The sequence below is a fragment of the Peromyscus eremicus genome, chromosome 4 (genome assembly GCF_949786415.1).
Source record: "Peromyscus eremicus chromosome 4, PerEre_H2_v1, whole genome shotgun sequence".
In the NCBI taxonomy this organism is placed as follows: Eukaryota; Metazoa; Chordata; class Mammalia; order Rodentia; family Cricetidae; genus Peromyscus; species Peromyscus eremicus.
In genome coordinates this window covers 62,058,769-62,070,320 of record NC_081419.1, presented here as the reverse complement: position 1 = coordinate 62,070,320, position 11,552 = coordinate 62,058,769, and the positions used below count along the sequence as shown (strand labels likewise).

At 50.0% G+C, this 11,552-nt stretch overlaps 1 protein-coding gene across 1 annotated transcript in view; it reads left to right on the top strand.

Annotated features, from left to right (window-relative positions):
* The first annotated feature begins 895 nt into the window (after positions 1 to 895).
* The window catches only part of P2rx3 (purinergic receptor P2X 3), a 35,052-nt gene continuing 24,395 nt past the window's right edge, over positions 896 to 11,552 (top strand). The window contains exons 1-6 of the mRNA XM_059259229.1: positions 896 to 1,164; positions 9,116 to 9,251; positions 9,625 to 9,696; positions 9,905 to 9,968; positions 10,537 to 10,630; positions 10,885 to 10,962. Coding sequence (XP_059115212.1) covers positions 1,046 to 1,164; positions 9,116 to 9,251; positions 9,625 to 9,696; positions 9,905 to 9,968; positions 10,537 to 10,630; positions 10,885 to 10,962 — 563 coding nt within the window. The 5' untranslated portion in view covers positions 896 to 1,045. The remainder of the gene's footprint in view (positions 1,165 to 9,115; positions 9,252 to 9,624; positions 9,697 to 9,904; positions 9,969 to 10,536; positions 10,631 to 10,884; positions 10,963 to 11,552) is intronic.

Genomic DNA, 11,552 nt, shown 5'->3' with positions numbered 1-11,552 from the left:
TCTTGCCATCTAGAATTTGTGACTTTAACCACTGGGTTAAATACTGCTATTCCTAGCACTATTTAGCTAAGTCAAATGGCTTAAGATGTGTAATGAGAACCTATTGTTAATGCAGCACTTTACTAAGATTTGAGGAAACTGTTAAAGATGGTTAAAACAGCCCCAACCTTTCAGGAGCACATACCCTAACAAAAGATTCGAGTAACCTGGGGATAAAAAGGAAAATTCGACAATGTCTGTGCAACCAGAAGAGTTTCAACCACTGCTGCCAACTGGAGTTAGAAATAAGTGATACAGTGGTACAATGCAGTAGTACAAATCTGTAATCACAACACTGGAGACTGAGGCAGGAGGACTGTGAGCTTGAAACATAACAACACAGCAAGTGAGACCAGTTAGGGAACATAATGAGATTCTGGAGGGCAGGGGGAGGGGAGATGGTAGGAAATATGTGACTCTTCCTCCCAGGAGACCCAAGAACCCTTTCTCCCCCATTTGTGCTATTAGGTAGAAGTCAGCAGACACACAGAATTGGAGTTCTTGGCTCAGGCAGATCAGCTAACTCAGGAATGGACCCTTACAAGGGGCTTTGGAGACTGACTACGGAGCGGCTGGTGAGCTGTGGGAGAGACACGGCATAAGAGAACAGAATAGAAACAGTAGACAGAGAGCAGATAAAACATGAGTCCCAGAGGGCCCGAGCCAACTGCATCCCAGGCAATCTGGAGCCCGGGATTGGAGACCCCACCCCTGCCGTGACATCACAGGGGTGTGGAGTGAAGACAAATAAAAAGGTGGTCCGCCGCCCTGGCCCTAGACCGTTGGCAGCCAGAGTGTCAAGAGGAGAGAGAGAGAGAGAGAGAGAGAGAGAGAGAGAGAGAGAGAGAGAGAGAGAGATGAGGCACTGACTACAGTTGCCTGGCTTACAGGAACTAGCTCTATTCCTCAAGTCCCACTAAGCGGCCCACTCCGGGCCTTGAGCTCTTTCTCCCTGAGGTCGTCTCCTTGGGCTGCCCTTCTGAGTGGCTGTGAGCACTTTCTCAGTATGAACTGTATATCAGACTTCTTCACCTACGAGACTACCAAGTCGGTGGTTGTGAAGAGCTGGACCATTGGGATCATCAACCGAGCCGTCCAGCTGCTGATTATCTCCTACTTTGTGGGGTGAGTCCTTCAGGTCCCGGGACAGGAGGGGCTACCTGATGTCCTTCCCTCCCTCTCCCAAGACTGCTCTGCAGCTTCCAGGGCTTCCCCTCTGGGAAGCACTTTGATCTGTGAGAGCCATGTCCTGGGGATTCGTCTCTGCCACTCCCATCCAGTCCTGTCTTCAGGTGGACGATTTTACCCAGTAACTCTTCCAGGGCTGGACAATGATTCTAGACACATGCTCCAAGGATAGGTGCATTCCCTGGGCAGGAAAGGACCCATATGGTCCTTCCCAAACTAAAAAAAAGGGGGGGGGGCGGGGAGACCCTTCCCCACACTTTTCCATTCCCCTCAATGGAGTCTTTGGAGTCTCAGATACAGGAGCACAGGAAGGAGGTACTGAAACTAGGGAGATGGACTGATATTGTGTGGAAGAAGAACCAGCTGGGGAGAAAAGAGGAGTGAGTGCTGGGTGTAATATAGAGTTAGGAATTCCTTCCTGCCATGGGCTAGATAGGGAGAGGTTAGAAAGGCAAGAAGAGACCCTTGTTCTTGGAGAGTAGAACAAAGAAAGGAACTGCCCCTCCAGGTAGAGAGAGGCCACGGGCACAGATACATTCACAGAGTTGCCAAAGAGAAAAGTACCTTTTCTGCCTTAGTGTGGGGCTCTCCAACCAAGAATGCAGAAATGATGCTCATTGTTAAAAAGCATAAATTCATTCCTCTAACACACACACACACACACACACACACACACACACACACACACACACGGACTTGAGCAGATAATGGCTGGGAGGAAAACACAGGTCTGTCCTTCTTGTGGTCATTTCTACACACTGGTCGGCACCAGGAAACGCAGGCAGAAACCTCAAGGGTTTTCTTTCCTGGCTTTCAGGTCTGTGGTCGCTTGCTGTTCCTTGAGACAATGAGTCTGTTTATGAAAGACAGCAAGCCACTGACTAGGTCATGAGTTAATTCAGGCAAATCGAAGAATATATCCTGTATGCATGTGGGCTGGAGCTGAAAGGTTGGAGTAGTGTGGAGAGGTTGGGTGTGTGGAGAGATGGGCAGATGTGGTTTTTTAAAGTGATTTTTGTTTCATGGGTTTGATGAAAGCCAGTAAACTTTGGTATTCCAGTGTATAACAAGGCCATATAGCCTTGTGAGGACATCAGAAGGAATACAAGCTATGGAGTGGGATTAAATGGCCTTGAAACTACTTTCCAATGTTGTTTTGTGAGAGATGTTTAGAAATGTTCCACATTCCTGTCTCCAAAGTATGGGTCAAAACTGGGTCCTTTTTGCTTGGCTAGTTTGTTTGGTTTTGGTTTTTTAAGACAGAGTCTTATGTATCCCAGACTGGCCTTAACTTACTACATAGGTGAAGATGACCTTGAATTCTTAATTCTCCTAGTGCTGGAATTATAAGTGTGGGCCAGCACACTCAGTTTATATGAGCAGGTTGAACACAAGGCTTTGTGCATAGTACGTCATTACTCTACCAACTGAGCTACATCCTCAGCCTCAGTTAGTTCTTAAGCCTTCTATGTTCACGTATATATTCAGCGCCTTAATTGTTGATAGTCACGGGATGGCATATTGGTCCAAATGAGTACAGAAGCTTTTTCAGCACATTCCTAACCTGGCCTGGCTCTCCTGGCTCCAGGCAGGACATTGATGGAAGACAGAGACAGCCGTCTCCTGGACTAGCCCCCTTAGCCCTGCACTGCCCTTGGCTGCCCCTCATCAGAATCAGATTGAATCCTTCAGTGCTGGGGGCTTGAGTCCAGCTTGCTCAGGGGACCGTGAGAGAGGCTCTTTGGCGTCTTGATACGCAACCCTATCCATCTACCAGCCTGACAGCTCCCCGTGGAACAGTGCCTTGCAGTTACATCAGCACACTCGGCAGCCCAGCCCCCTGGCCCAAGCTGTTTATAGGAGCCTAAACACCACGTGACTTCATGAATCCATTGTGATTAATTTAGCAAAAGTGCATCAAGCATCTCTTCATGCCAAGCATTGTGCACTGAGGGTAGAGCAGTGGACAGGAGCAGATGGGGTCTTCATCCTATAAGCATCACACCCGTGAATGTGGCAAGAAGTGGATATTAATCCAGTGATCCCCACAAACAAATGCAAAGTTTTAACAGTGTCTACAATCCGCGCAACACCAAAAGTGCTGCCCCTGTAGAGGCACTTGGCTTCGTCTGGAAACTGAGGGGAGTTTTCTAGAAATGGCATGTTCAACCTAGGTTCTGAAGGATGGGTAGAAGCAACCAGATGAACAGAAGGATGGAAGAAGTCCCAAGGCAGAGAACCCACCTCTGTGAAAAGATCTTGGTCTATGGGAGGAAGAAAAGTTTATGGGAGTCGAGGCTAGAGTGTAGACAGACTCCTGGGAGCACAGAGGCCAGAGCTGGCATGCCCCGAGCCCCTTCGTTTTCACAGGAGAGGAAAGAATGACAGGGATGATACTGACACTCTCCAGCCCACGCATGTGGCTTAGACTAAGGAAGAGTGCTGTGGTGAGATCTGAGCTGCCCGGGTGTGCAGGGACTGAAAGGAGTAGAAGTGGGTGTGGGAGAGCCTAAAGGAGAGAGAGAGCACTTCGAAGACGCCATAGAACTGGGAAGGGTTTTCATTTTTTATATATTTTATTGTATTCGTTCTGCGCGGTAGTGGAGCATGGACATGTGTAGGGGTCAGAGAACAACGGAGCTGGGGGGAGGGGGGAATCCCCTTCTTCCTTCCACCGAGTGAGCTCCAAAGATAAAATTCAGGTCCTTAGACGTGACAACAAGTGCCTTCACGCCCTGAGCCAGCTCACCCCCGTCCCTTTAAAGGGTGTACAGTGACTACTGTGGCACTTAACCAGGGAGACAGGACACACAGCTTTACCTAGGAAGTGTGGAACATGAACTAAGCATTCACCTTATACACTCACAGCAACACACTCCCTAATCACCTGGTCTCTAGCCTCAGCCACCTGTTGTGGTTGACACCACTTCACCCAGATTCCTTCACCCACCCTAGGTGGGTGATACCATGCTTTTGACTCCCAGGTGGCACCCAAGACTCCTTGCCAGCACACTAGGTGACATGCTGGGAGGACCAGTTGGCATCCCTCATCCTCTAGGTACCAAGGGGAGTGACACCCATTGTTTGCCCGCTTTCTCCCTACACTACAGCCTCAGGATGAAGGGACTGCATGGTGTGACATCCCTGCTTTGACTCAGGCCTGTGAGTCTGAGTCCCCAAGATCTAGGAAATGGGTGTAAGAGTACCTCCTGTCGGGGAGTTCTGGGTCGAGAGATGACACATGCCAAGTGCCCGTCCCGAGCCGGTGACTCAGTAGTGTTAAGTTAAATGTGGTAACTGTTACCTACCGTTCCTGGACTGCCTGCTGTGGCTCCCCTTTCCCCTCTGCCCAGCTCACACCTTCCTAAAAAGACCCCTCTCCTCTGACACACACAGCTGCGCACACATCACACCTCCTCCCTGGCCTCCTCCTCCCTGACTCCCTGGGGTAGCCGGGAGGGGGCTGGGATGCTGCTTGGGCCTCTTTCCTGCACATCCCACCTGCCAAGGAGCTGCCACCGCCTTCCGCTCTATAAATAATAAACCAGAAAATGCAAGGGGAAAAAAAAAAAAAGAAGTCGGAGCAGCAGAGTAAATGCCAAGAATCAGAGGCTGAGGCCTGCTGCATCTCCTAAGCCCTGGCCTCTAGAGACAGCCTCAGCCCCTCTGTTCTGGAAATGAAGCAACCCTTCACCTCCCATTGCTAGCTACCCTGATGACGTTCTCAGCCCCATGGGACCACTGAAATTCTTCCATTTGTTAACTCAGAGAGAATTCTAATGTGGTCTCCTCTCCCTACTGGGCATACAAAGAGTCTTAAAGGAAGAGGAGGAGGAAAAGACTGGTTAATTGTTTCTCCATCCCAAGCCCCTTCCTCCTAAGACCTTCCTGAGCTAAGGGATGCTTTTCTGTCAGTGAAGCAGGGGTCTGACCTTGAGATATAGCTACAGACCCTACAGTGGTGTGGCTGGGAGTGGTCCAGAGCGGACTGCCATTTGGAACCCACTTCCCAGCTATGTGACTTTGGGCAAGTCAGCTTTTGTATTGTTTCTCCAATTGTGGCACAATGTTCATGATACAGCTGTCTCACAAAGGCTTTATGGACTGGGGCAGTGTCCATAGTGTCTGGGTATTGGTAGGTGATATGACACTCTGAATGCTCTTTGCATCTACAAATATGCCCTGACTTTAAGGACAGGGTACTGGCCTCAAAGAACCATTTCCTTAGCTCAACATCAAGAAGCACATCAGTCCTGTGACAAGGCACCCTGGAGTTCCAGAAGTCTGTTTGGACTGTGCCTTACTCTGCGATGGGTGTTCAGCAGCAGCCACCATCTTAGCTGAATGAGAGTCAGGCCCCCAGACCTCATTCCCCATCATTCCAGAGGGCATAAGGCCATGAGCTAATGGTGCTCTTTCACATAACTTCCTTGGATTCTGTAACAAGATGCTGCCTTCATCTCTGTTAGAACATAACATGGTGAATGAGACCTTAATGAAATTCCTCCCCTTCAAAAGGGAAAACTCTTGCAAGCGTGGTAAAGCAAACAGCACTGCAGATTTCTATAAAGGCGTGGTGCTCAGAAGAGCATTTTACAAACATGTGGATAATGCTTAATGGTGCATTAATCAACGTGCTGGCTGCTACAAGGCAGCCGCAATAAAGCAGGTAACAGGTTCAGAGCCATTTGGCAGAGCTGCGACTCCACCCTCTTTCTCTCCTGCGAGAAAGCATTCAGAATCCAAGTGGATGACGCTACCAAAAGAAGCAGACAAATATAAGAGATAGTTATGCTAATTAGTTTAATAGACCCATTCTGTAAGGTATACATGCACCAAAACATTCACATTATGCCCCATAGATACAATGATGGCTTGCCTTGTATTTAAAGTTAAAACAGAGTGGCTGGGAAGATGGCTGAATGGGTAAAGTGCTTGCCTTGCAAGCACAAGGACCTAGATTCAGCCCCAGAACTTGTGTGAAAAAGACCTAGCACTGTTGGACATGCTTCTAATACCAGTGCTGGAGAAACAGAGACAGGCGGATCTCCGGGGTTTGTTGGCCAGTCAAGCTAGCCTAGTTGGTGAGTGTCAGGTAAAAGTGAGAGACCTTGTCTCAGGTAGATAGATGACAGATGGATGGATGGATGGATGGATGGATGGATGGATGGATGGATGGATGAGAGACCCTGTCACAGGTAGATAGATAGATAGATAGATAGATAGATAGATAGATAGATAATAGACAGATAGATAGATAGACAGATAGATGAGAGACCCTGTCACAGATAGATGGATGGATGGATAGATAAGATAGATGGATGGATGGATAGATGAACAGACAGACACATGAGAGACCCTATTACAGATAGATAAATGATAGATAGATAGATAGATAGATAGATAGATAGATAGATAGATAGATAGGAGACCCGGTCACAGATAGATAGATGGATAGATAGGTAGAGAGATAGAGAGATGATACACCAGTAAGAGAGCCTTTATGTAAAGCTACCTTCCACCAAGCCTGAAAACCTGAGTTCAGTCTCCAAGTCCCACAGAATAAAAGAACTGGCTTCCACAAGTTGCCCTCTGACCTCCCCACGTATACCACGGCATACACATACCCACTTCCACAAAAGTAATTAAAAGTAGATAGCTTCTGAGGAATCACATACAGAGAGAAAGAGAGAGGGGGGGAGGGAGGGAGGGAGAGAGAGAGGTTTAAAAGTTACGGGGATGGTACTGAACCACTCACAGAGCAAAGGCCTCACAAAGATCAGCCTGTGCTTGCTGTAAGAAAGACTGAGTCTGTCCTACAAGTGACTCTACTTCCCTTAGTGGCCTGAAAGCAACTTCCTTCTGATCTTCTAACAGTATAAGGACCTCAAAGGTCATACAGTCCAACCTCCACCCCTAAAAACATCTCCTCAGCACACACAAAACATGGAAAAGCAAGCTCCCCAGTCTTCGCAGCCATGTGGTGGCCATCACCTTCTGAAGCAGCAGTTCACAGCCAACTCAATGACAGGAGTTCCTGGGCTGGACACCCGCTGCCGCCTTTCAAATGCCTCATGCCTGCCCGACCCAGTACTGCCTCTGCAGCTGCCCTGCCAGGGGTGCCCACAGCAAGGTATTCTCTGAGCTAAACTGTCCCAAACTCCTTCTGTCATCTTCCAGTACCATTTCCCAACCTTCAAGAGAGGCAGGAAAGGATGTTAACCCAGCCTGTTCGAGTCTGCCACCTGTCACAAGTTCTCTCTCCCAAACTGGCTTCTGTAGTCAAGTAGGATGAGCGAGCTAAGGAGTGTATCTCAGTGGTAGAGTGCCTGCCTAGCCCTTGTGAGGCCCTAGGTTCCTGCCTTAGTACTGCAATACCATAGCCACAGTAGTGGTAATGATAATGATAAGGTTAACAAAATTTAACAGATTACTAGTTTGTTGTATAGAGTGTGCATATTTCCCCAAACCTATCTGATAGGTTTTTCTCACCTACAGAATAAAGACAGTAATTGCATTGACCTTCCAGTGTGCCACCAGGCCCAAATGTCAGGCTGGGACAGGTAATAGAGACTGAATGTCTTAAACCCTGAGGTCTGTGGTGACTTTTTCACGAGGGAGGCAGGCCTTCACAGATGAGCAGAGCTGGCAGTCTGAGGCCCTCCCTGCTGCCAGGGAGGCCTGGGAGGGTCTGCAAAGCAGGTGGGAATGGAAGAAAGGGTTCTTGCCTCATCCACTTGGTCACTTAATGACTTCAAACTATGGGGAGACAGGTAATGACCACTAGGTGGAAGCACAATGCAAGGAATGAGATTAGCACCCCCATTTCCCCAACAGTATTCGCCTCCCAGGCAGAGGCACAACCACTGACCATACCCCCTTCCTCCTAATTTCCCAGCTGACCCTTGGCCAGATGAAGACTACCAAGTAGCCTGCTCCAGGGACTTTCCCTCAGTTTCTTAAATGTCTGCAATGTTCTGGCACACAGGGCACAACTATGCATAAAGCTTGGGATGCACAGGGTCTGCAGCCTGGGACCTTCTGTGTTTTCTCTCTCTAGAGGGGGGACCTTGTTATCAGCAATAGTTAGCTTTGGCCATGCATATGGCCCACAACGGGGTGGAAATTCCCTCTTAGGAGTTAAAAATAACTCGAGGTTTTTTATGTGTAAATCACAAGTAGGCTGGGACTGTAGCTCAATATTGATAGAGCACTTTCCTAGCGTTGCAGAGTTCCCGGTGCAATCTTTTAAAAAACAATGCCAGGCATGGCAGTGTATACTGGTAGCCCAGTGCTGGTAGGTGCAGACAGGTGGATAGAGGGCTCACTGGCCAGCTAGTCTGGCCAGTCACTGAGTACCAGATTCAGTGAGACCTTGTCTCAAAACAGGTAAGGTAGACAGTGATAGAGGTGATGTTGGAATGTCTATTTCAGTATCAACTTCTGATGCCAGGCATGGTGGTGCAGGCCTTTAATTTCTAGCACTGGGGAGGCAGAGACAGGTGCATCTCTGTGAGTTCAAGGCCAACTTGGTCTACAAAATGAGTTGTAGTCCAGCCAGGGCTACACAGAAAGACTCTGCTTCAAAAAGAAAAAACTAATATCAACTTCTGGCTTCCAAACACGTACACACATCTGTATACCCCATGGCAGTGCTGGAATAGTAAGACTTTCTCCCATAGGAAGGCAGTTAGAAAAAGAGGTGCTCCCTGGAGGTGGTTATGAAGACTCACTGCACTAACCGAGGACTCATCCTGGTTCCTACCCCCAACACCTGTGCCTACCAAGCACCCCCAAATGACTCTAATGTTGGCGGGAAGGAGAATTTTCCCAGCCCCCGTCTCGTAAGCCTGCGGACTCTTTCTCTATCCCTGCTCTCCTGCTGCAGGTGGGTTTTCCTGCACGAGAAGGCCTACCAAGTGCGGGACACCGCCATTGAGTCTTCAGTGGTAACAAAGGTGAAAGGCTTCGGACGCTATGCCAACAGAGTCATGGACGTGTCCGATTATGTGACCCCACCCCAGGTATGGTGCCCTACCCTAGGGACATGTGCATGCCCACATCTGGGGAGAGTGGGGACAGAGGGCCAGGCATCCTGAACCAGCGGCTCCAGTACTGTTGGGGGAACAAGAACCTGCCCTCCAAAGTGCAGAACTGGACATGAAGAAGCTGGACCGTGTCGTGCTCGTGCTTCCGTGGAGAACAATACAGAAAAAGAGCAAGGGGGCCACCAGGTGGTTAGAAGAAGTTGGTTTGAATGCCAGCTGTGCCCCTTGTTAGCCCTGCCACCTTGGCCAAAGCACAGGCAGACTGGGGCTTCCTGCTCTGTAGAGCAGAAATCACTTCCTGACCTGCAGATTGGGATGGGGCTCTTTTTGTCTCCCCTTTCCTCCCAAGGGTACCTCTGTCTTTGTCATCATCACCAAGATGATCGTTACTGAAAATCAAATGCAAGGCTTCTGTCCCGAGGTGAGTGGAACAGGTCAAGGCAGCACATGGGCAGGAGCAAGGCAGGTGGTGTGAACAGAGGCCCACCGGCTAGCCTTGGAGCTGTGACTGGACCTGCCACCCACCAGAAGCCACCGCTCCGGGAACTCGTGGGAGGCAATGGGAGCTAATGGGTTGACCAGGGCCGAGGGAGGGTCCCTCATACACCTGTGACCCTGTCTCCCCACAGAACGAGGAGAAGTACCGCTGTGTGTCCGACAGCCAGTGTGGGCCTGAGCGCTTCCCGGGTGGGGGTGAGTGCAGCTCTTTCCTCCACCCCGCCCCCCTCCCCGCCCAACTCCAAGCCTTCATGGGACTCTAAAAGGCAGTGAATTCTCCATGGGGATAGCCCGTTTCAGGAAAGGGGTCCAGCCTATTCTACGGAATTCTGCCAGTGTTACAAGAGGTTTGCTGGGTGCCCGAAGCAGACAGGGCTGTGGAGGTGCATGGCTCCTTCCCCAAGCGTTCAGTCTAGGTATTGCAGTGGTAGGGTGGAGTGGCAAGTGGTATTAAGGAAACACAGAGGAGGGAGGGGAAGGGGGGGACGACGACACAAGGATGGTTCTAAGAGGTGGCTCCAAAGCCCTCCTGGAGGTAACCTGAAGATGAGGAAGATCTGGTCAGATGGAGGGAGCTTCCTGAAGGGCGTTCTAGGCAGAAGGGATAGCTCAGACAAAGAGACAAGGAAGAAGAGTTCTGGGTTGTTCAGGACACATGCAGCAGATTGGCTTGCCTTGCTCACCTGCCAAGGGCCCTGGTGAGGAGGGGGATGGGAGTGACAAGGGGCAGGATGCCACCTGGTCATGCGGCTCCACCCTCCAGGGATCCTCACGGGCCGCTGTGTGAACTACAGCTCTGTTCGCCGGACCTGTGAGATCCAGGGCTGGTGCCCCACCGAAGTGGATACCGTGGAGATGTAAGGCTCTGAGCATCCCCAAGCATATGAAGGGTTTTGTGTGTCCCCAACTAATGTTCATTCTGGGAGTAGAAGTGTTATCTCAGGGTGTCATCTCCCTTGCCCTGCCTCTGCCTCTCACCCTCGCTCCCATAGGCCCTTGGTTCATAAGATGTCTCCTTTCAAGAGCTACCCACACACACAAAAAAAATATTGCTGAGAAAAGGCCCCGTCTCCCCTCTTCCGGAGAGCTGAGTCGCCATTCTCACGCACAGGCCTGTCATGATGGAAGCCGAGAACTTCACCATTTTCATCAAGAACAGCATCCGTTTCCCTCTCTTCAACTTCGAGAAGTGAGTCCTCAGTTCCTCCCTCACTCAGTCTGCCTTAGAGGTCCCCCACTGTCTCCCCATCTTCTCATCTCCCTGGAGCTCCTATCCCAAATGTCACCTAGCCAATGTCTCCGCCAGTTTCCCGGCCTTAGAACTCTGAACCCACACAGGAGTTCTGCTTGGAGCTGGGAAAAGACAACATAACCTGGCTGTGGGCACCGAGGCCTCCTGCGGTCGGAGTCTGAAGTGTCCGTCACTTTATTTCTTCCCACCTACAGCCCTCAAGTGGAGGTTGTTGCTTTTGGCTTGGTTTGGTTTGGTTTTTGTCTTAGTTTGCCCTCACTACATTGACTCATACGTTCAACAACTACCTAGTGGTAATCAGCCATGTGCAAAGCACCCTGCCAGGCCCTGTGGAGATACACAGAGCAATTAGGAGAGACTCTGCTCACCAGGAGCCCAGCCTGGTAGTTTGGAGACACTGGCCGGACAATGAGGGTTATGAAACCGTGCAGGGAAAGAGGATGTGTAGATGGGGAGTGACGGAGAAATGGTGCAGGTAGATGTCACCACCTGGGTGTGGAGGGCCGGAAGCATCCAGAAGACTGGAG